The sequence below is a fragment of the Moschus berezovskii genome, chromosome 9 (assembly GCF_049115385.1).
Source record: "Moschus berezovskii isolate FMDL1 chromosome 9, NW_MosBer_1.0, whole genome shotgun sequence".
Taxonomy (NCBI): domain Eukaryota; kingdom Metazoa; phylum Chordata; class Mammalia; order Artiodactyla; family Moschidae; genus Moschus; species Moschus berezovskii.
Window position 1 is genome coordinate 99829813 of NC_142468.1, and position 24913 is coordinate 99854725.

The 24913-nt window shown below is 45.0% G+C and overlaps 1 protein-coding gene across 7 annotated transcripts in view; it reads left to right on the forward strand.

Annotated features, from left to right (window-relative positions):
- The first annotated feature begins 2436 nt into the window (after positions 1-2436).
- TEP1 (telomerase associated protein 1) overlaps positions 2437-24913 on the forward strand; it is a 41330-nt gene continuing 18853 nt past the window's right edge. For all 7 annotated transcript variants that reach the window (XR_008687211.2, XR_008687212.2, XR_008687215.2 and 4 more), the window contains exons 1-17: positions 2437-2637; positions 9101-9691; positions 10803-10985; positions 11278-11412; positions 12566-12727; positions 13116-13277; positions 13591-13665; positions 15371-15495; positions 15676-15833; positions 18271-18380; positions 19060-19150; positions 19366-19552; positions 22058-22226; positions 22594-22752; positions 22924-23001; positions 24288-24415; positions 24746-24805. Coding sequence is in view for 2 of the 7 variants with exons in the window: in XM_055435798.2 (XP_055291773.2) it covers positions 9158-9691; positions 10803-10985; positions 11278-11412; positions 12566-12727; positions 13116-13277; positions 13591-13665; positions 15371-15495; positions 15676-15833; positions 18271-18380; positions 19060-19150; positions 19366-19552; positions 22058-22226; positions 22594-22752; positions 22924-23001; positions 24288-24415; positions 24746-24805 (2516 nt within the window). In the remaining 5 variants the exon portion in view is untranslated. The remainder of the gene's footprint in view (positions 2638-9100; positions 9692-10802; positions 10986-11277; positions 11413-12565; positions 12728-13115; positions 13278-13590; positions 13666-15370; positions 15496-15675; positions 15834-18270; positions 18381-19059; positions 19151-19365; positions 19553-22057; positions 22227-22593; positions 22753-22923; positions 23002-24287; positions 24416-24745; positions 24806-24913) is intronic.

The following is a 24913-nucleotide window of genomic DNA, read 5'->3' on the forward strand; positions in this document are numbered from 1 at the left end:
ATGTGCCAGGCAGTGTGTTAAGTGCTTTACATGCATTATCTCATTTAAATGCAAATAAAACCCATAAAAGGTTGATGCTATTATTACCCTCATTTTACAGACAGGGAAACTGAACTCAGAGGCATGAATTTATGCACCCAAGGTCATAGAGTTTATAAATACTGAGCATTATTTAAACACAAGTACAAGGACTTTGAGCCTGCTTTCTTTATCATACCACATCTCCAGTGTAGATTCACCTCCATGGATGAAACTTATTGAAACTCTTACTTGGACTCTAAAAGTGGAAGTAGTTAAATGTTATCAATATCTTCTAGCAATCTATAATGGAAAAGAATCTGGTGAAATTCCCTGGCAGTCCAGTGGTTATGACTCAGTGCTTTTGCTGCTGTGGCCTAGGTTCAATCCCTGGTTGATACCAAGTGCTCCCAAATAGTTGCTTATTCATAAACCACTTGTCCAGTGCAATTCTTTGAAGCGGGCAGTAGTCAGACTGAATAGAGGCTTCCTTGGTGGCTCAATCATAAAGGATCTGCCCAAAATGCAGGACAGGTAGCTTCTATTCCTGGGTGGGGAAGATCCCCTGGAGAAGGAAATGGCAACCCACCCCAGTATTCTTGCCTGGGAAGTCCCATGTACAGAGGAGCCTGGCAGGCTACAGTCAATGGGATCAAAAGAGTCAGACACAACTGAGTGACTGAGCATACACACACATAATTAGGCTCTAACACTATTTAAAATATAAACATAAGGCATTTTATGCATAGTTTAATATACACTAAAATTTCTAGGAATGACACTAGCATGAACATCGTGGGATGACTATACCTTGTTTCGTTCGAAAATTTGCTAAAAATTATTTTGGACAGTCATTTCACATCACCAATTCTGTTTGTGATATCTGAATCACCACTGAACATCCCTGTATCATGTTGCATCTGTAACTGTTAAATCAAGGTGATTCTATAGAGAGACGTATACATCTAAGTATCTCTTTGTGTCTTCTTATCGTGTCCAACTACTTATGTATATAAACACATAGTATTTTACAATAAATTACCTTCTCTCTACTGTTCTTTTATATCTCTTTAGACATTTTGGACTGTGTATCTAGCTAAAATACACTATGTATAATTTGTAGCTCAGGATCAAAAGGGGAATATAAAAATATTTCTTATGAAAACAGTGTTGGGACTAATGGGATAGGTGGTAAGAGAGGCAGCTAAGGAGGGATCTGGGTACCCTCGATTCTGAGGTGAAGCTCAGTTCTCACCTGAGAACACAAGTGACCTCCCAGGCTTGTATGCATGCTCAGCTGTGTCCGACTCTTTCAAGACCATAAACTGTAGCCCACCAGGCTCCTCTGTCCATGGAATTTCCTAGGAAAGAATACTGGAGTGGGTTGCTACTTTCACCTCCAAGGGATCTTCCCCACCTGGGGATCAAACCCCTGTCTCCTGCTTGGCAGGAGGACTCTTTACCTACCAAGCAACCTGGGACGCCCACTCCTCACCCTTAGGGAAAGTGAAAGTTAGTCACTCAGTTGTGTCCGACTCTTTGTGACCCCATGGATTGTAGCCCACCAGGCTCCTCTGTCCATGGAATTCTCCAGGCAAGAATTCTGGAGTGGGTTGCCATTTCCTTCTCCAGCAGATCTTCCTGACCCAGGGATCAAACCCAGGTCACCTGCATTGCAGGCAAACTCTTTACCGGCTGAGCCACTAGGGAAGCCTACCCTTAGGAAAGGGATATTTGATTGGAGACAGATAATCATACTCTGTTTTACAGGAGATAAGCATGTTTCTCCTTCTGGAATCTGTTTGGCTCTGCTCTTTATGAAATAGCACTAGCATTACCATCGTAGAGGTCACTTGTCTCTTTCCTGAGTCTGGTCCTACCTTTTGGGAAACAGTTCTGCATTAGCCATTCAGAATGGCTCCAAAAAATTCTTTGTAATCCAGGGACCTCTCCCAGATGGACATAGGCATGCTCTTAGTCCACTCAGGTTTGATCATTTGATATTTACATCCAGTTATAGGTCATTGCTTTAGACCTTCCTTTCCTTTTACTTCTATTTCTACCAGGTAACTTACGCCTGAATTAACAGTCCCATTATATTTGATACCAGAACAAAATGTGTCCAGATTGGCAGCGAACATACCAAAATCTTTTCCAAGAAATGGTGTTGGAAGACATAACAAAAGAGGAAATTTCCCAAAAGAAGAGAATTTGGTAGCAGGGGAAACCTGAGGGACAGGAGAGGAAAGGGTGAGGAAGGGGGAAAGAAGGTGCGGCTTGAGAGCGGCACTAACCGCAGGCCCCAGAAAAAGCTGCAAAGTGCTGGCTCCATCCTCGCCGTCAGCCGCTGGTCTCTCCGCCCCGCGGGCCGCGCCGAGTCCGTCACAGTCCCCGCCCCTCTCCCCGCCCGGCTCCGCCTCGGGTTTCCACTCTTCCTGCCAGCGGAGCCCAGAGCCAGGATCCTATTCCGCCGCCCGGAACCGAACGTCCCGAGTGGCAGCTCGCTGCTCCAGGCCCGGGTGTCTCTGGGAGGATCGAGCGCCGGCAGCACCGGCCCAGGCCTGGATCTCGGCGTGGGCCCGGCCGCCGGGGCCAGCGGGAAGGGCCTAGCGCGGCCAGGTAGTGACCTCCCCGGACGCGGCAGGGCGGGCGCCGACTGGGGTGCCTCGGCCCGGACCACTCGGACAGCTCTGGGAGCGGAGGTGGAGTGTGAAAGAGGGAGCGAGAAGGCTGGAACGGGAGGGCCCGGGGATGGAAGGGCCCCTGGAGGAGGTAGGAAGAGGCCAGATGAGAATGGGTCCTCTTCCTTGTTCTATATGCTCCTTGGAAGGGAACCTGGGCTGTGCTTAAGCAGGGTGGAGTGTCACACAGTCAACTTAAAAGTGTGGTGGCTATTAACGTGCTTCCCAGGTGGCGCTAGTGGTAAAGAACCCTCTTGCCAACGCAGGGGACATAAGAAATGCCACTTCGATCCCTGGGGTGGGAAGATCCCTTGAAAAGGGCATGGCAACCCACTCCAGTATTCTTGCTTGGAGAATCCCACGGACAGAGGAACCTGGTGAGCTACAGTCCATGCGGGCGCAAAGAATCCGAAAGGACTGAAACAATTTAACACGCAAGGTCTAAAGTATGATTCTCTTTATTGTTGTTTATGCCAAAGCCTTTGACTGTGTGGATCACAATAAACTGGAAAATTCTGAAAGAGTATACCAGACCACCTCACCTGCCTCTTGAGAAATCTGTATGCAGGTCAGGAAGCAACAGTTGGAACTGGATATGGAACAACAGACTGGTTCCAAATAGGAAAAGGAGTACGTCAAGGCTGTATATTGTCACCCTCCTCGTTTAACTTATATGCAGAGTACATCATGAGAAACGCTGGGCTGGAGGAAGCTCAAGCTGGAATCAAGATTGCTGGGAGAAATATCAATAACCTCAGATATGCAGATGACACCACCCTTATGGCAGAAAGTGAAGAACTAAAGAACCTCTTGATGAAAGTGAAAGAAGAGAGTGAAAAAGTTGGCTTAAAGATCAGCATTCAGAAAACTAAGATCATGGCATCTGGTTCCATCACTTCATGGCAAATAGGTGGGGAAACAGTGGAAATAGTGGCTGACTTTATTATTTTGGGCTCCAAAATCACTGCAGATGGTGACTGCAGCCATGAAATTAAAAAACACTTACTCCTTGGAAGGAAAGTTATGACCAACCTAGATAGCATATTAAAAAGCAGAGACATTACTTTGCCAACAAAGGTCTGTCTAGTCAAGGCTATGGTTTTTCCAGTAGTCATGTATGGATGTGAGAGTTGGACTATAAAGAAAGCTGATCACCGAAGAATTGGTGCTTTTGAACCATGGTATTGGAGAAGATTCTTGAGAGTCCCTTGGACTGCAAGGAGATCCAACCAGTCCTTCCTAAAGAAGATCAGTCCTGAGTGTTCTTTGGAAGGACTGATGTTGAAGCTGAAACTCCAATACTTTGGCCACCTCATGCGAAGAACTGATTCATTTGAAAATACCCTGATGCTGGGAAAGATTGAAGGCGAGAGGAGAAGGGGATGACAGAGAATGAGATGGTTGGATGGCGTCACCGACTCAATGGACATGAGTTTGGGTAAACTCCAGGAGTTGGTGATGGACAGGGAGACCTGGCGTGCTGCAGTCCATGGGGTCGCAAAGAGTCACACATGACTGAGCGACTGAACTGAACTGAACTGAGTCGCTCTTCGTGACCCCATGCACTATAGCCTGCCAGGCTCCTCTGTCCATGGGATTTCCTAAGCAAGAATACTGGATTGGGTTGCCATTTCCTTCTCGAGGGGATCTTCCTGACCCTGGGATCAAACATTTGTCTCCAGCATTGTCAGGTGAATTCCTTACTCCTGAGCCACCTGCGAAGCCCCCAAATTACAATCCAATGACTTGAAAAATTCTGCTTCACAATGATAGAAAGTGCTGACATCAAACCATCAAAGAAGGACCTCTTTGTGTAAAGCAAAAGAAAAAGGGGGTGGTGGTGGACATGGGAGAATGAGAAGTATAGACCCTACATGTACTTGTATATGCGTAAAATTTCTGAAACTCTTCATATAAAACTTAGCAGTGGATGTCCCTGGAGAATGGAATTCTAGATGGGGATTTTTATTTTTCATTTGTAGATCAGTGAATCTCCTTCACGAACACCAGGGTGAGAAAAACATGTGACTGTAATTTTTTTCTAGCTTTATTATGGGACTTCTTTTTAAAATCTTGAGTCAATTCTGAGATTTCCCATGCCTTTTGCCGGGAGCTTATATAGCACAAAGACATGAGAGAAATGTACAAAAGATAGAGGCTGTCATTCTTTTTTTGTTGTTGTTGCTAAATTTTTTTTTAAATTGAAGTACAGTTGATTTACAGTGTTGTGCCAATCTCTGCTTTAAAGCAGATTGACTCAGTTATATACATATATACATTCTTTTGAAATATTCTTTTCAATTGTGGTTTTTCCAGGACATTGAGTATAGTTCCCCGTTCTACATATTAGGACCTTGTTTGTCCATTTTAAATGTAATAGTTTGCATCTACCAACTGCAATAGCTTGCATGTACCAATCCCAGTCCATCCCTCTGCCTCCCTTCCTTCCCCTTGGCAACAACAAATCTGTTCTTTATGTCTATGAGTCAGTTCCTGTTCATTTGTGCCATATCTTAGATCCCATGTGTTAGTGATATAATATGGCATATGTCTTTCTCTTTCTGACTTACTTCACTTAGAATGATGATCTTTCGTTACATCCCTGTTGCTGCAAGTCAGGCCATCATTCTTTTTTGTAAATCAATTAATTTTTGGCTGTGCTGGGTCTTCGTTACTTTGTGAGGGCTTTTCTCTATTTGTGGTGAGTGGGGTTTCCCATTGCGGTACTTTCTCTTGTTGCGGAGCTCGGGCTCTAGGGCTCGCGGCCTTCAGTAGTTGTGGCGTGCGGTCTCAGTCATTGCGGCTCCTGGACTCTAGAGCACAGGCTCAGTTGTTGTGGCTCACAGGCTTAACTGCTCCGTGGCACGTGCGATCTTCCCTGACCGGGGATCGAAGCTGTGTGTCCTGTGTTGGCAGGCAGATTCTTCACCACTGAGCCACCAGGGACATCCAGGCCATCATTCTTCTTTCTGTTTGCCCACACTGATGTCCAGTGAGACACCCACTGTCCTTTCTGGTTCTGGATTGTCAGTCCATTGAAGTCTTCTTGGAAGTATTCTACATTTCAGTCCATAAACTCTTACATATCAAGGATTAAGTGACTGACTTAATCCTAATGACATACTTTTTCCTAAAATACTTAAATGTAAATAGGAGATAAGCATTTGTCCAAATAAGAGAGTATATACATTCCTAATAATATTAATTCAAGCATTCTGTCAGATGGAAGTTCTTAATTTGCAGTTAATGGAGATTCTAGGAGATACATGGGTGGGCTTCCTGAAAACTGAATGCAAACTAGTATATACTCATGTGAAAAAGCTCCATAGCTTCCACCAGATTTTCAAAAACTTCTGAATCCCATGGACTAGGCACCGTTCCAACAACGGTGAACAGGCTGAAGGGTCTTTGTCCTCAGGACCTTATAGTCTGGGGGGGATGAAAGATAAATGAACAGACAATTACAATACAGAGATGTGTTCTCTGCTTGAGGAAGGACAGTGTGGGAACAGAGAAGGACCACCTATACCAGGCTGGGGGCTGGGTTTCACCCGAAGCTCCTTGGAGGCACTGACTATTAAACTGAGACCTTCAGAGTGAGAAGGAAGTAGAATTTGGCCTAGTAAAGAAGAGGCTGGGGAAGAAGGGTGGTCTCAGTAGAAGGATGAGTATTCCAGGCTTCTGCCTGTGCAAAGATGGAGAGTCAAGAGATACCTCGGCAATTCATAAGCTAAAAAGAGTTTGTATGGTTCAAGCATAAAATTAGATGGGAGTAGCAGGAAAAATGGAGGAGCCTGGTAGGCTGTAGTCCGTGGGGTCGCTATGGGTCGGACACGACTGAGCGACTTCACTTTCCCTTTTCACTTTCACACATTGGAGAAGGAAATGGCAACCCACTCCAGTGTTCTTGCCTGGAGAATCCCAGGGACGGGGGAGCCTGGTGGGCTTCCGTCTATGGGGCCACACAGAGTCGGACGCGACTGAAGTGATTTAGCAGCAGCAGCAGCAGCAGCAGAAAAAAATGAGACTGGGAGATTAGAAGCCATGTTATGTGTGTGATGCTGGGCATACAGAGGTGAACAAGACAAAGGAGCCCTGACCCTCTATTAAGGAGAAATGGTGAACAAGTAGGCAGATAACCTAACAAGATAAATTTTTGTCTTGATGAAATAAAGTGATGCAGTAAATGGTGGCTGGGGTATGTATTGCTGCTGCTGCTGCTAAGTCGCTTCAGTCGTGTCCAACTCTGTGTGACCCCATAGACGACAGCCCACCAGGCTCCCCCGTCCCTGGGATTCTCCAGGCAAGAACACTGGAGTGGGTTGCCATTTCCTTCACCAATGTGTGAAAGTGAAAAGTGAAAGTGAAGTCGCTCAGTCATGTCTGACTGTTCGTGACCCCATGGACTGCAGCCTACCAGGCTCCTCTGTCCATGGGATTTTCCAGGCAAGAGTACTGGAGTGGTACCATTGCCTTCTCCGGGGTATGTATTGGGACTTCCTTTAGGTCGAGCTATGTACTGTGTGCCATGTGGACTGGAGAGTTTCAGCAAAGATGGTGACAGGCAGAACAGAGAGAATTAGATTTGGGAGATATTGAAGGAGTAGAATCAATAGGATTTGGTAGTTTATTGCATGATAATAATAATAATAAATAACAACTTGCATTTAAGTTCCAGGAACTACTCTAAGTGATTCATATATTTTTTTCTTACTTATTCCTTACTTATTCCTTATATGAGGTAGGCATTTATTTCAGTTTTGTCGATAAGGAAACTGTGGCACAGAGTTTAAGGAACCAGTCCAAGATCTCATCGGAATTCAAACTCAAGCCTATTTTATTCAAACCCTTGTAAGCAGAGGGGGCAATGAGGGGGAGTGGATTTGGGGAAGACGTAGAAAAATGATGCCTTTGGGATCTATGGAGTATTGGGTACCTTTGGTTATTCAAGTGGTGATGTCCAACAAGGGAATGGATAAATGAGTATGAAGCTCAGATGAGAACTGGTCATGGAATAAATATGTGAATTGCCAACGTAGCAGTGTTATTTGGAGCAGCAGAGTAGGTGAGACCATCTTGAGAAAGTAGCATATAGAAGGATTAGAAAAGAATTCTAAGGAATATCAATATTCAAGGAATGGCAGAGGAAGAACCCCCAAGAGGTGTGGTCAGGGTTTTAAGAGGAAAACCAGGATGGCACCATGGAAGCCAAAGGGAGAATTTCAGTGAGAGAGTGATCACAGTGTCATAGTCTACTTGAGAGATAAAGTAAATAAGGGCCAAGATATGTCTATTCTTGTAGTAACCAGAATTTCATTAGTTACATAAGAGGATAGCCTTGGAGAACTAGTGGGGATAGAATCCTATTTAGTTGGTTAAAGAGTGATTAAGAGGCAAGAAGTTGACGTATTTTTTTTTCTGCTTAAAATTGCTTTATTTTTTCTTCATATATTTATTTAAGTATAGTTGACTTACAATGTTTCAGGTGCTCAGCAAGGTGATTAGTTATACATATATACATATATTATTTTCCATTGTAGGTTATTACAAGATAGTAACTATAGTTCCCTGTGCTATACTGTAAATCTTTGCTTGTTTGTATCTATTTTTTTTAAGTTAGATTCCTAGCATTCTATTCATACTAAGTCAAATAAGTAGAATCAAAATGTTATAATTTTTTTTAGCTAGGTAAAAATTCATGTTCTTTAAAATATGTATTATACATACTATATACATATGTATACAAAAGCTTTTCTGCTATGCTTGATAAAAGCTTGAGCAAGAACATTAAAAACAATTTAAAAATGAAGAGACAGAGAAATTGGAAAACATAAACTAAATGAAATGGGAGCACTGAATATGAAATAGAAAAAGTGAAACTAGATAAAAGTAAAAGATCATCATATAGTCTGGTTTTTAAACATGGCTGCTCTGGAGTTTTGGAGGAAAAAAGCAATAGAGGTGGTGAGTATTGATATCTGATCAAGATGTTTGTTTTTGTTTCACCAAGAATCCAGTCCAGATGACCAGTATGGCTCCTGTGCTAAGTTGGGATCATACCGATAGCTCTCGAGTTTTCCTTACCCCTTCATGTGAAGACATGTTCCTTTCCTCTCAAGCCCTTGCTTTTTCTTTTCCTTTTTTTTTAAGAATTCCTTACTCTTAAACTTCTGCCTTGTCTTTTCCCTACTCCTCCTCCTTAGAATACTCCCTGTATACTCTCGATTGAATACTCTCTGAATACATCTTTGAATGAACCCAGTCCTAGAAAAACAAATTTTGGTTGTGCTCTGCCTTCAGGTCACTGGCATTACCAGGGGACTATGGGCAAGATTTAGCCCCAGTACACATGCATTCCCACTGCAGCCAGCTGCTCATCACCTGTCTGTCTCTCCTTCTAGGTGTATACAGGCTGGGCCCCAGTCATAGAGAAATTCCATGGGTGTGTGTCTACCCACATGGACATCCTCTCCTTGAAGAACCGGTGCCTGGCCACACTTCCTGACCCGAAGATGTTGGAGAAACCACTTGGGCATGTGTCTACTCATTCAGACATCCTCTCCTTGGAGAACCGGTGCCTGGCCACACTTCCTGACCTGAAGACCTTGGAGAAACCACCTGGGCATGTGTCTGCCCACTCAGACATCCTCTCCTTGGAGAACCGGTGCCTGGCCACCCTTCCTGACCTGAAGACCTTGGAGAAACCACCTGGGCATGTGTCTGCCCACTCAGACATCCTCTCTTTGGAGAACCGGTGCCTGGCCACACTCACCATTTTAAAGAGCACTGTGTCTATCAGCCCCTTGCACCAGAATCTTCAGATATCTCACTTGGCTCAAGCTGATTTGTGCAGCCTGAACAGCAGCAACCACCTGCTCTCTGGGCCTTCAGCTTCGAGGGCTCAGTGCCTCTCTGAGGGACTAGGCCTTCTGACCTGCCCCAGGGTCTCGAAAACCATCTCTGCCCCAGAGAGAGTTCAGGAAGCAGTTCTGGTAATGGCTCCAGGCAGTTGTCTTCACTGCAGCCATATGTGTTAGATGCTCTAGTCACTAGCTTTCAGTGCCACAGTGTCCCTCTGTTCTGCATCTGTGTACCCTCTCCCCTCAGAGTCTCTTCCTGAGGTGCCCTTTACCCAAAGGCTCTCTTCATCAGCGTCATTACTCTTGTTGCATATATAGTTCAGAGATTCTGAACAATAGAGCAAAAGTAGATTTTGTTCTTAGAAAGCCTCTGCATGGGAGGAGAGCTGGCATTATATTGCAGTAGCAGAGTCAGTCGGGTGCTTTTGAGATCTTGCAAGGCAGAAGCACAATTGTAATACCCTGGATCACTTCACTGTGTATGCATGTGCAAACACACGTCCACTTACACATCTATATAAGCACCTTTGGTATACAGGTCAGGATCGATAGACACACATTCCTTCTGTGGAGACTTGAGATTTGGACTGAGGGAAAGGTGAATCTGGGCCTTCCCCCCTCTCTGCCTATTATTATAAGCCACTCGACCTTGGGCAAGACTCTTAACCCTTTGAAACTTTAATTTCCTCACCTTTAAGATGCAGTCAGTGAAAGTCCACATCATAGGGTCATTACAGCTACTGCCACCTTACATTTATTTAGGGCTTTGCAATTTGCAGAGAGTCATATATACATCCCATTTAATCTTCTAACAGCCCCATCAGGTAGGTGGCAGAGGATGAGGAAGCTGAGGCTCAGAGAGTAAGATCACGGTTGCTGGGGGATTAATCTGGGACTTGGTCTTCTTTTCTTCTAACTCCATAATACCTTAATAGCAATTAGAAGATGTGTTGTGAGGGTCCCCAGGCTTCTAGGCTATGACATCAATAAGAAGATGAAAGCAGATCGTGAATCATCTGAGCAAACGCTCAGAATGTTGATTTAGGAAAGGGTGTGTGTGTGTGTGCCAGTGTGTCTCACTCCATCAGACAGGACAGATCCGTGCTGGGGTGTGAAGGGAGAGGAGTTTAGGTGCTAGAAGGTAGTTGTGGACTCTTCCTAGCCCTGGATGTTGCTTTTAGCTCTCTGTCTGTTTGAGGGGCTGCTGGTGTATGCTGGGATTAATAACTGCCACTATCCCCAGGGTCGATGGTCACCTTCAGGAGAGAAAACGCCTGAAGAGAAGGAATGGGCAGAGGCTCAAATGCCTTTTTATAGCCTAAGCTTGGGAGAGGAGGAGGAGGTGGAGGAACTGGCCCTGAAGCTCGCCCCTGGGGACTCTGAATCTCATCCTGAGCCTACTGCACAAGTCCTTCAGGAAGTGAAGGTAAAAGTTGCGGAGCTGGGAGAGGTTGGTGGTGGTGGAGGGGAGGGCATGAGGAAGGTGAGAAGAATGGTCACCAAAGGCTGATCCAGATCCCCTCCGTGGAAAGAAGGGGCAGGAGCTCTGGTGTTTCTCTTGCTAATCCTCTTTTCAGACCTCTTAGCCAGGCAAGCATCTTCCTGAATCTGGGTTCTTTCTCTCTGTCTTTGACTTTGTAAGTTTGCCTGAGTGGATGCTTAAGTTGGTCCTTCTGACCCCTTTCCTCCCTTTCTTCCCTCTCTTTCTCGATTCCCAGATGGTCCTCATGAGCTTTCTGTGTTCTTCGCTGGTGGCAGATGTAAACACAAATGATGCAGCGTACTCTACCCAGGCTTTCCTCCTCAAAGTCTGTAGCGAAGTTGCCCGCTTTGAGCCTGAATTTATCCTCAAGGTATTGTGACGTGAAGGAAGGGATGGGAGTGGGAAGCTAGGAGGAAGGGAATTTGGTTATGGTGTCTGAGGGGGATGGTGGGCAGCTTCGTATTGGGGGGGGAGGAGCTTTACTTAGGAAGACAGTAGGATCTCTGGGTGAGCCTGAGGCCCAGTCCCTAGGGTTCTCTGAGGAGGAGGGGAAGAGAGCATTGAGAAAGAGTATGAGTGAGTGAAGTCGCTCAGTCGTGTCCGACTCTTTGCGACCCCGTGGACTATAGCCTACCAGGCTCCTCCGTCCGTGGGATTCTCCAGGCAAGAGTACTGGAGTGGGTTGCATTTCCTTCTCCAGGGATCTTCCCCACCCAGGGATCGAACCCAGGTCTCCTGCATTGGAGGTGGATGCTTTAACCTCTGAGCCACCAGGGAAGCAAGAAAGAGTATACTAGGGTTTATTTAGTAAGTACACAGGCTAAATACACAATGCCTTGAGGGCTATACCAAAAGATATGATGATACTTGGATCTGGCTCTTAGGGCATGTGTGGTATTGTTAGGGAAGCAAAAGCAATCCCAGATATTATGTAAATGCAAATGGATTAGTAGATAGCAAATGTCTCAGAAGCATAGAAGAGGGGGAAAATGTTTCCTATTAGACTTTGGAAGATGGCAGGATAAATCAGCAGTCTGAAAAGTGAGAGGTCTTCCAAAGAGGGAAAGTGAAAGTGAAAGTATTAGTCACTCAGTCATGTCCAATCTTTGTGACCCCATGGACTGTAGCCTGCCAGGCTTCTCTGTCCATGGGATTCTCCAGGCAAGCGTACTGGAGTAGGTTGCCATTCCCTTCTCCAGGGGATCTTCCCGACCCAGGGATCGAACCTGGGTCTCCTGCATTGCAGGCAATTTCTTTACTGTCTTGACCACCAGAGAAGCCCTCCAAAGAGGGAAAGGGTTAAAGGCCCTTCAGTGGGGGTATGTAGACTTAGGAGAAGACTGGTGAATAAGGGCTAAATTATGGCGCATGTAGAATGCCAAGCCAAGAAGCTTGGACTTTATAGACAACATGGAGGGCTCAGGAAAGGTTTTATGCAGGCAGGTTACATAAGGAAGTTAGTTTATGGCACGATGCTATGAAGAGGTGGCTGAGAGGCCAGTGCTACCTACCCTGTTCCCTAGGCATCTCTGTACGCCAGGCAGCAGCTGAATGTCCGGGATGTGGCCAACAAAGTCTTGGCCATTGCTGCCTTCCTGCCACTCTGCCGCCCCTACCTGCGACGGTACTTCTGTGCCATCATCCAGCTGCCTTCTGATTGGATCCAGATAGCCAGGTTCTACCAGGTATGGCATTCGGTTTCATGAGCTTGGATTCTCACTTGGTTCCCTTTCCTTTGCTTACTGCATCCCTGGAGAAAACTCGCAGACACTTTGACCTCCTGTCTCAAGCCCAGTGCCCAGACAGGACAGTTTCTTGCAGTACCAGGCTGGGTTGCCCAACAGGGAGGGCATGATTGAGAAGGGCTGGATGGAGTTTGAGAAAAATTGGTGTTACTCTGGACTTCGTGTTTACAGTGAAGAGAAGGAGAAGTGAAGTGAAGAGAAGTCTGCCGACAGGTCCAGGACCACAGGAATTGTCGTTGTCGAGCTGGGCTGGGGACTTTGTATCCTGTGCTGTCACTGAACCCCATGAAGTGGTCTCACCCTTGATGGTTTTTCATCTCTTTGACAGCTCCTGTGCAGAGAAGAGAAGGACTGTCTCGCGCCCCTGCCTGCCTGCCTGCGTGCTGCAATGAGGGACAAATTTGCCCAGTTTGATGAGTACCAGCTGGCTAAGTACAACCCTCGGAAGCACCGGGCCAAGCGGCGCCCCCGACGGCCACCCCACCCTCCAGTCAGTCCCTGCCTCAACCCCGGTCATTTACAGCCTGGCCCCTTTTTCCCCAGAAAGTTGGCGGGGGTGAGGTGAGGGAACACACTGATCCCCTCCTCCCCCGCCGCCACCTCCTTTAAACAACTGACATGTTTCTGCCCCCAGGAACAGAGGGATTCAGAGCAATGCAGAGGAGCTGAGTAGAGCTCAGGCAGCAGAGAGCAGGGCCTGCCTCTTTCCCAGCCGCTTTATGATAGAGATGGGCTGTTGGAATGGGTCTCTCTAGGGACAACCATCACTTCCCTTTTCGAAACGGTTTCTTCTGTCCTTACAGAAGGAACATACATTTTCTCAGACACAGACCAATTTGCCAAGGTTCATTTGGCCTCTTCGAGATGAGCAGAGGCTGGTGAGTGCCTTTTTCTGGGGTTCTAAATGTACATGTACAATCTTTTCTCAATTAATACTTAGAATTGGAGTTCCATCTGGTCTAGAAATACTAGTAGTGGGTGTAGTAGGCACATGCCAGTGTCCTTGGAATTCTCAGCTGTGATTCTGGGGCTTGGAGAACACTGGGAAAGGCTCCTTTTGTTTCCATTTTGCTCTCCTTGGTGTCATTCCTTACTGACAGATGTCATGTCCAGCTGAATAAGTGAGTTAAAAAAATTATGAAATCTCCACCTTCCACAGGAATTTAAAAAAATAAGCCAAATAAAAATTTTTTATTTTCTTTTTTACTTTAATCACAAAGTAGGCACTAGTCTTAGTGGTTAGGGCTCCCCAGGTGGCGCTGCTGCTGCTGCTGCTAAGTCACTTCAGTCGTGTCCGACTCTGTGTGACCCCATAGACGGAAGCCCACCAGGCTCCCCCATCCCTGGGATTCTCCAGGCAAGAACACTGGAGTGGGTTGCCATTTCTTTCTCCAGTGTGTGAAAGTGAAAAGCGGAAGTGAAGTCGCTCAGTCGTGTCCCACCCTTAGCGACCCCATGGACTGCAGCCTACCAGGTTCCTCCATCCATGGGATTTTCTAGGCAAGAGTACTGGAGTGGCTTGCCAAGTAAAAAAACCAGCCGCCAACGTAGGAGACATAAGAGATGCAGGTTCAATCCCGGGGTTGGGAAGAGCCCCTGGAGGAGGGCATGGCCACCCACTCTAGGAGTTTTGCCTGGAGAATCCCATGGACAGAGGAGCCTGGTGGGCTGTGGTCGCCATCGGGTCACAAAGGGTCGGACACGACTGAAGAGACTTAGCATGCGCGCACACACGCACTTAGTGGTTAAGAACATAGAGGCTGTATCCAGACCACCTAGTTTTGAATCCCACCCCACCCCCATTCCTTACTTGCTGGCTGTGCAACCTTGGTCAAATTACTTACCTTCTCTTGCCTCATTTTCCTCACATATAAAATGAATCGGATAATAGCAGGACCTACTTCATTGGGTTTTTTGTGAGGATTAACTAAATCAGTTACTGTATTTAAAGGATTTCTAGCAATACCTGGATCTGAATGATGATATCATCATCATTAACATAAGATTATTAGGGAAATGTATTAGTATTACAAGAAAACACATCCTCAGTTGGTCCACTTGTCTTTTCATCCTATTAATATGTCCCAAACTTAGCTCTTCTAAGAAGATTCTGAAAGCCAGCTTCTTTCATTTTTTAACTCCTCACAGCTTACATAGTGCTCCAGTTGCAAGCTCCAAGTCTCAGACATTTGTTCCCCAACCAGGGATTGAACCCATGCCTCCTGCAGTGGAAACATGTAGTCTTAATCACTGGACCACCAGGGAAGCCCATCAGTGATTTAAATAAGAGCTGCTTTCCCTCTCTCTCCCTCTAAGAACTGGCTATCCTCTGTCTATTCAATCCCCGTCTTGCTTTTCACAAGCCGTTCATCCGTTGTTAACCGTGGATAGTCCAACTTGTGTAGATGAAACACAGTGACCCCGCACGTCTACTTCGAAGCTCCTGCCGCTGAAGGGTTTTACCCTTTAGTCCTGTTCTTTTCCAAATCTGGCTGCAGGATGGTCTTGTTTTTTGTTTTCTGAAGAAAATGACCATGGTCGTAGATCGAATGGCCCCTGTGGGACTTGTGAATATTTCCACAGTTTGAGACAACCTACAGTTCAGTGTCAGAGAAAAAGAGTGAGCAAAGGTTCACCCTGAAGAAGTTGGTACAGAGACTGCACATCCATGAGCCTGCACAGCTGGTCCAGGCCCTGCTGGGCTGCAGGTGAGAAGATGCACACTCCATCTGGATAACCCTCTGACTCTTCAACACCCATAGCCCCAGTCCTTATAGTTTGAGCAGACCTGGCCTTGACTGGGACTTACTGGCTTTGACTGACTCACTGTTCCTTTCTGAGTTATTTTCAGATTCCTTTGAAATGACGTTTTTCCTTGTCTGTTTCAGATACCCCTCCAACCTACAGGCCTTTTCTCGAAGCCACCTCCCAGGGCCCTGGGATTCTAACAGAGCCGGGAAGCGGATGAAGCTCGCTCGACCAGAGACCTGGGAGCGGGAGCTGAGCTTACGGGGAAACAAGGCCACCGTCTGGGAGGAGCTCATCGGTAGAGTAACCTTGACTATCACACTCCCTTCCTGTCTTCCTCACTCGTGCCTCTACATTTTGGCCCGTGAAAGAGAAGTTTCCATGGCATGGTGCAGTTGTTCTCACTTGGTATTTCCATCACTGGAAATGATTGGATTTAACAGGTCTGCCATTGACCACACCAAAGTGGCCAGTGGGCTCTGCTTTGAATAGTACTGACATCATAGATAGGTCATAATTTCAGACGTGATTAGGTGATATGTTAGGTGATATAATACAAGCCTGTATCAATACATGACAAAAGCATTACCTTCTCTCTGATATCACTTGTGTCAATACCTGTGTCACTCATCCAGACAAAGTAGGACTGGGATGTGGCACACTGAAATCTCCACCAAAGCCCATTTTTAGGACACAGATGTTCTAGGTAATATGCCCACATGAATAAAAAACATTCAGGTGGGGAGGACCAAGTTACTCTCAGTCTGTTTTCTTGCTAGTTTATTTTTAACTATAGAAGGCCTTTTTTATTCCATGTTTTCTTTTACTTCCTCCTTCATCTTTGAAAGTTTAGAATCAGCTTCTTTCTGTTGAAAAATATCTGACTGTAGACTTTTTGACTGCTTGAGGATTTCTTGTGTCTGTTTATTTTGTTTTTATTGTTTGTTTTTTATTTGACTGTGTCAGGTATTGGTTACGGTATGTGGGATCTTCCTTGCACCCGTAGAATCTTTCCTTGTGTGGCACCGACTCTCTAGTTGTTTGCAGGCTCAGTAGCTCCACAGCATGTGAGATCTTAGTTCCCTGACCAGGGATTGAACCCGAATCCCCTGCATTGCAGGGTGGACTCTTATCCACTGGACCAGCAGAAAGGACCACCAGAAAGTCCTGGCTGTTGAGTTTTATGGACTTCACATTTTGGAGCTTCAGAAGTGCAGGCTGGCTTTTCTTTCTCTGTGAGCTGTCATTTATAGATTGTACTCAGGGCGGACCAAATAGCTCAGCCGCTTATCATTCCTCTCGCTTTGTGATTGTCACTGACGGTGTGTATATCAGAATCACATGAGAATTAACACACAAAAAGACACACACACACGCTTGACAACCTTTTCCCCAACATTTGGTACAACTTTGGGTAGAGTGGGATGAAGAGACATGAATGGCAGCTAGTATGTGTTGGTGATTCTAGTATGCATCGTCTCCACTTCCTCCCTCTGCCCCTGAAAATTAAAACTGTGCCATTTATCTTGGTTGAGACAAATGCCCATAATCTAATCCAGTGGTCCCCAACCCACTGGATCATATAATGCAGAAATAATTTTTGGGATATACCAGAATATATGTACATGTATTTTTAAAATCTTATATGTGTACTAATAAATTGTGTACTTTAGGAACTACGTACCTTATAATTATATAAATATAGATATGAAGGTAAATGTAAAAAATAAAGTATACAATATAAGATAAAATATGATTAGATATACAGATCCCTCTTTGGTCCTCAGTCTCATTAGTAACTCATTAATGAATTTTTTAGAGTGAAATCAATGAACTACTTCATCTATAGAATGAGTATTCATTTTATTTTCTAGTGTATCAAAGAATATGATATTGAATTTAATTTCTTATCAAATTGATCTAGTATATCTTTCATATATAGCAACATTTGAGCAAAACTCATGAGTTGACAAAGGATGCAATAGTTCATGACTTGTCACATATCATTTACACTGTGTATACAACTTAACTGTTTTACACAATCTAACTCAGAAGAAGACTTATGACTGGAGAACCCCAGGACTTCCAGGAGGCTGAAAGCTTTCTAGTTATAATTCAAATGAGACTTATATAATCTTAGAAAAAGTACCATCACTTTCCTAATGAAAGCTGTTGATGGTAGGGCTAGTGACTGGGATGTGGGTTGGGGCCTCATAGGCCAGGGCTGTAATGTGGTCTGAGTGTGTTTTGGCGGGTACCCAGGAAAAATATCACATCTCCTGTTTAGGTCTACCTTTATCTAAAGAGTGTTTCCAATATTTCCTATACAGATTGAACCCCTGTAATCACTTAGTCCATGTTACATAGTTGATAGCACTCCATGTATATAATTTATAAGATTATACTTGGAACTTTCTCTTTTAGCCATCTAAAAAGTTTGGAGATCATTACTGTAGAGAATGTATTTTGGTTGCCTGGAGCCAACAAAGTGATGACCTAAGTTGTTTGTTGAAATAGCTAATTCCATAAACGTACAGATTTTGCTCCAAGATCAGGCAACCCAATTTTTACCTTTCCAGGCCTTTAAAACATTTTGTGGACAATAGATCGCGTATCAGTACCTCATTTCCTCTAACGTGAATATTCTGCCTGGCCTCTGATCGTCTTGCTCTGGCCTCTGACCTCTCTCATTCATCCTTTGGTTGCTTTCGTCACCCTGTGTCTCACCTTCGCAGACAGTGGGAAACTTCCCTTCATGGCCATGCTTCGGAACCTACGCAACCTGCTGCGGGCTGGAATCAGCGCCCATCACCACGAGCTTGTGCTCCAGAGACTCCAGCATGCTGTACGTGTGAGGGGCGGGGAGCCAGGCTTCTCTGAGTGGCTGGGGAAGGTCATAGCCACTATGCTGTTTGAGAACTTTCCTTTTTATTTTCTGAGATGATTTCTGTGATTTAACTCACTTAAGGAGGGAGTCTGATATAAAAGAAACAGGGAACCTTCTGTTACTTCCTATCCGTTTTTCTTTCCTCATAGTCTCTCAGGACATCTATTCTTTCCTACCTTTGTCTAATACCAGTCCATTCTAAAGGAGATCAATCCTGGGTGTTCATTGGAAGGACTGATGCTAAAGCTGAAACTCCAATACTTTGGCCACCTCATGCTACGAGTTGACTCACTGGAAAAGACTCTGATGCTCGGAGGGATTGGGGGTGGGAGGAGACGGGGACGACAGAGAATGAGATGGCTGGATGGCATCACTGACTCGATGGACATGAGTTTGAGTGAACTCCAGGAGTTGGTGATGAACAGGGAGGCCTGGCGTGCTGTGATTCATTGGGTCGCAAAGAATCAGACACGACTGAGCGACTGAACTGAACTGAACTGAATATCTATTTTGTCCCTTCCCACCTTTCCAAAGAACTAATAGAGGGGTTATCTCATCTTCCTGGTCCCTGAAGCCTCTGATGCACCCCATCCCTCTTGGGATGTCCTCTGCTCACGACCCCTCTTTTGCTTTGCAGAAGACGGTGATCCACAGTCGGCAGTTACCGTTCAGATTCCTTAACGCTCATGATTCCATCAATGACTTTGAGGCTCAACTTGAAAAAAAAGGTAATATGTCTCTTCTTCCAACTCCTGTTTATCTCTCATGTATGAGAACAGATGAGGTAGCAGCACTGGTATTTTCAGCCTCTTACTTTCCACTCTCAGTGTATGGGGTGGGCAGAGGTCAGACCTCAAGAGTCAGGACTCAAGACAGCATTGATGGGAAGATAAGAGGAGGGAATAGAAGCTGCCTAACTCAGATACCTACTGTTGCTACCCAGAGTTGCCATTTCCTTCCAACACACAACTGATAAAGCAGATAATAATTAAAAACACAAAATTTGGCAAGAAGCATGCCTATTCCTGGCAGTATCGCCAACCAAGCCGTCGTGAACTTCGGACAGCAATGATGATCCCTGTGATATATGAACAGCTCAAGCGGAAGAAGCTGAAAATGCACAAGGCCAGGTGTGTGCTTGAGTATGTGCTATCTGGGAGCAAAGGGTGGGCATGAGAGGCACCCTAAAGGGCTTGGAAGTCATTTGGAAACCCCAATTTTTATTCTGTGAAAACATGCTTGTCAATCATCCCAATGGCTGAAACTTGACTGTTTTCAATTGTCTTTTGCGTAGAAAACTTAGTCTTTAACTTTGTCCTGCAGCGAGATCGTGAAACAAAATCAGTGTTTGGCCTCCACTCTATTATCTTTTAACTTCCCTGGTGGCTCAGACGGTAAAGCGTCTGCCTGCAATGCAGGAGACCTGGGTTTGATCCCTGGGTCGGGAAGATCCCCTGGAGAAGGAAATGGCAACCCACTCCAGTATTCTTGCTTGGAGAATTCCACGGACAGAGGAGCCTGGTAGGCCACAGTCCATGGGATCGCAAAGGGTGGGACACGACTGAGCGATTTCACTTCACTTCTGTTATCTGTGGTTGCCTTATTGGTTTCTGTGGACTCTGTCAGCCTATGTAGCATTTCCCTTCCTCTTTGTACACGATCGTGCCTCTCTACCTGTGCTCTGGTTCATACTTTTCTTTCTTTTTCTTTTCTGTCTTATCTGTTTCTTTTTCTTTTTGTTTCTCTCTTCTGTGTATTTTCTGACCCATTCACTTTCCTTTCTCTTTTGATACATGTAAAGATCGTTATCCTCAAGCAGGCTCAAAGATAGGTATAAAATCGGTTCTGCAAGTTTGATGAATTCCCAGTATTTTGTCCTTTTAGATACTTCTTCATTCATTTTCATTCAAGACAAATGCTGGGCTCATCTAACCTTCTATTAGGACTCAGTGGCCAGGACTCGCCTGAATTGGTGGTTCAGTGGCTGAACACAGGGCCATTAAAGAATTAAGCTGAGGGTGCAGTCCTAACAGTATGTCTTTGCTGGTCAGTTTGGTAGCCACCAGCCACATGTAGCTCTTGAGCACTTGAAATGTGACTAGTGGGAACTGAGATGTGCTAGATTTTGAGGGCAGTGTGAAGAAGGAAGCAAAATATCTCATTTTTAATTTTTGTATTAACATGTTGAAGTGAAAAATACATATATATACATATATATGTACATATATACATTAGACTGAATTAAATGTGATATTAATCTTTCCTGTTTCTTTTTACTTTTTAAAATGTGGCTGCTAGAAAACCTTACATTATATGTATAATTTCAATTTCATTTCATTAATTGTAATTTATTCCTACTGGATAGGCAATGGCTTCTCTAGATTAAAAAAATGATGAAAAAACTTAAACATGTACACAAATAATGAGAATAACATAATGGACTCTCATTCAGTGAAAAATAAGATTTTACCAGCCTTCCTTTCCTGATCCCTCTCTTTTCTTTTTTTTGAAGATGTTTTTAAAAACAAATGCCAAATAATATGATACATTTTCTATCATTCCCCATATTTACTAGCTGGAGCTCTAAAAAGAACCGCCCTTGTGAACTAAAGCTATTTAGTTACTTTGAAATAGAGATTGTCCTGGAAAGGTGGGATGAATGTCTCTTTTTCCTTTAATTGCCATTTTTCAGAGTAAGAAGTTAGTGTTTGTTCTTCAGATTACAATTTAAAAATAAGCAGCAGTTGGAAATTTCCTGGTACTCTGACTACTGGGGCCGGTTTTATCTCTGGTTCAGTTCAGATCAGTTCAGTTCAGTTCAGTCGCTCAGTCGTGTCCGACTCTCTGCGACCCCATGAATCACAGCACGCCAGGCCTCCCTGTCCATCACCAACTCCCGGAGTTCACAAAAACTCATGTCCACAGAGTCGGTGATGCTATCCAGCCATCTCATTCTCGGTCGTCCCCTTCTCCTCCCACCCCCAACCTTTCCCAGCATCAGAGTCTTTTCCAGTGAGTCAACTCGTCACATGAGGTGGCCAAAGTATTGCAGTTTCAGCTTTAGCATCAGTCCTTCCAATGAACACCCAGGATAGATCTCCCTTAGAATGGACTGGTTGGATCTCCTTGCAGTCCAAGGACTGTAAGACTCTCAAGAGTCTTCTCCAGCACCACATCCATTCTTCGGCGATCAGCTTTCTTCACAGTCCAACTCTCACATCCATACATGACCACGGGAAAAACCATAGCCTTGACTAGACGGACCTTGGTTGGCAAAGTAATGTCTCTGCTTTACCTCTGGTTAGGCAACTCATATATCCAAAGCTGCCCTGCACAGCTCCCACCCCCCAAAAAAGTAGCAGTTAAATCTTGCCTCTTGAAATAAATATGGATTGATGTGGTAAGCATGGCAAGCAGTGTCTGAGAGTGGGTCTACTCCATGGGATGGATTAGCCGAGTCCTGAAGAATGGGGCTGAGGGAAGTTCTGTCCCTGTTTTTTCTACTGACCCTGGAGACGGGCTGTGAATGGGTGGAGACTTAATACTTGAGTGGCAAGTTCTCATCTTCTCATCTGCCTCCAAGTGGCAAACAGAGAAGCTCCTGAGCCCTCCGTCTGTTTCTTTCCTGCCTGCAGACAGTGGAAATGTGACCGTGAGATGCTGGCTCGGTATCGACAGGCCCTGGAGACAGCTGTGAACCTCTCCGTCAAACACAGCCTGCCCCCACTGCCAGGCCGCACCCTCCTGGTCTATCTGACAGATGCCAGTGCAGACAGGATCCTTCCCAAGAGCAACCCACAAGGGGTAAGACACTCCTGCTCAGCAGGCGGATTCTTTACCACTGAGTCACCTGCGAATCCCTTCTATTTTTGTTGGGGGGAGTATTTATTTATTTACTTATGTGGCTGTGCCAGGCCTTAGTTGTGGCATGCAGGATCTTTAGCTGCAGCATGTGGGATCTAATTCCCTGACCAGGGATCAAACCCGGATCCTCTGAATTGGGAGTGTGGAGTCCGCCACTGGACCACCAGAGAAGTTCTTGAAACTATCTCAGCTGGGGACTTGGTCCACTTTTCCCTAACCAGTGGAGACATTTGCCCTCCAGATTTGGGTGGGCAAAGTGGATTCTAAAATAGGGGAGCCTATTTCACCCTGATGCTTGTCCAATCAGCCCCCTCTGAACTATGTGCTGCTGTTGATTGCGATGATGATGGTACGGACAGAGCAGGTGGAGCTTTTGCTGTGTGGAGGGGGCATTGTGAAGACTGCTGTGATTAAGGCAGAGGAAGGCATCCTGAAAACTGCCACCGAACTCCAAGCTCAAGTCCAGGTCAGACACTCAGCCCTACCTTGCAAAACTGCATAACTAGACAGAGGCCTGGGAACAGCTAACTTCAGGAAAGGCTCGGATCTACTCAGTTCTGAAGATTAGCAAACTACAGTATTTGTTGTTTACTGACATCTCCCGTGCAACTGCATGACATGAGTTTCTTTCCTTCAGGAGTCAGATGAAAACTGTGAACAGTCCCTGACTACTTTGGGGAAGCACTTGCTGTCTCTGGCTACCCAAAGGGTCTCTGTGAGTACTGCCCCTTCCCTGAGAAACCCTCCCTTCCTCCACATTTTCCTCCACACGGATGTATTTCATTTTTCAAAGCTTCTTTGCAACCTATGCACAATACCCTGCTGAAAGCAACCCCCTACTCAGTAGTATGCTGGTAAGTATTTTTTTTTTTTGTAATCCTGGTAGATATTTGCCTCAAACAGCAATCTAGAAAAATCAGTCTTGGTTAATAGCTTTTGCTAATTTCCATGGTGTAAATACTCCTTCCATGACTGATTTCAAACTACCAACATACTTCATTGACCACAGAGTTAGAGAGAGTTGCTCAGTAGGACACCTTTGTATAGTAATTCTATAATATATATAACGTGGATGAAAATAAGGTCAAGAGTATTTATTGGTGAAATGTGGTGAAATAATTAGGAAGTGATGATGTTTTAGTATTTATTACCTTTGTTTTTAATGTAATTTATTTGTGAGCTAATACAATTTAATATTTAATGGTGGCCATATTTAACAGCTGGCTCACAGAATTACTAGAAGTTTGACAGTCAGCTTTTGTGAGCCTAAATATGCCAGCTACACATTGCCCCTACTCCAAATTCCACTTTATTTTTTATTTTTGTTAAAAATTTAATATAATCTTTAAAGGTTACGTTCCAAGTACAGTTATTATAAAATATTGACTGTAGTCCCCATGTTGTACAATATGTCCTTGAGCCTACCTCACACCCAGTCGTTCCTGTCTCCCACCCCTACCCCCATTTTGCCCACCGCCGGAAACCATTAGTTTGTTCTCCATATGTATGAGTTTGCTTCTTTTTTGTTTTATTCTCTAGTTTGTTGTATTTTTCAGATTCCACACATAAGTGATACCGTATAGTATTTGTCTTTGTCCTGTCTGACTTATTTCATTTAGCACAATGCTCTCCAAGTCTACCCATGTTGCCGCAAATGGCAAATTTTCCTTCCTTTTTAATGGCTGAGTAGTATTCCATTGTGTGTGTGTGTGTGTGTGTGTGTGTGTGTGTGTGTATGTGTGTGTGTGTGACATCTTCTTTATCCATTCATCTGTTGATGGACACTTAGGTTGCTTTCATATCTTGGCAACCCCTAACTCCACTTTGATGCTCTTCAAGTCAGGGTGAAATGACTTTTTGCACCCTAAGTACTCTCCAGAAAGGCCATTTACACCCCCCTCAGGGTTCTCCTAGTTCCTCTGCCCTCAGAGATCCTGTCTCTTGATATCCTGAGCTCTTAGGCACCTCCCTGGTCTCAGCCCCTCCCCTTTCATCTTACAGGTGGACAGGGTCATTGTCTTCGGCCGACCTACAAATGAGAAGCTGATAAATGCAGCCAAACAGCTTTTCTGGCAACATGTGAATCCCAAGTGCCTCTTTGTTGGTGTTCTGCTAAGGGCAAGTTACCTGTAAGGGCACTCATGTTCCTTGCTCAGTGCCAGCGGATAGTGATCCATATTTCCTGTCCAGCCCTGCTAAAGCTTGGGATTCTCCCACTCGCCAGGCCTCTCCGCATTTCTGCCTCTTAGTTCTGTCGCACTTCTAGTGCTAGAACCTTCTCTGAAGTCTTCAGCCTGGCCCCGTACCCCTTCGTGACGGCCCACCCCAGTTCTAGCGTAGCACGGAACGCTATGAAAGATGCAGAGGTGGGGGTGGTGGTCCATCCTAGGGTGTTAGGGGGCAGTGACTCTGTGTTCTTGGCACTTTTTCTGACTGCTAGTGACTTCTTTCTTTGCCAGATGTACTGATTTGAATCCCAATGACGTGACACTCTCAGGCTGTACTGATGGGATACTGAAGTAAGTAAGGGTGGACATTGGAGAGGTTGGGGGCTATGTTAGGACATCTTTTAGAGATTATCTGTGGCTTCTGCTCTAACCACTTATATTTTTAAGCAAGATAAAAGA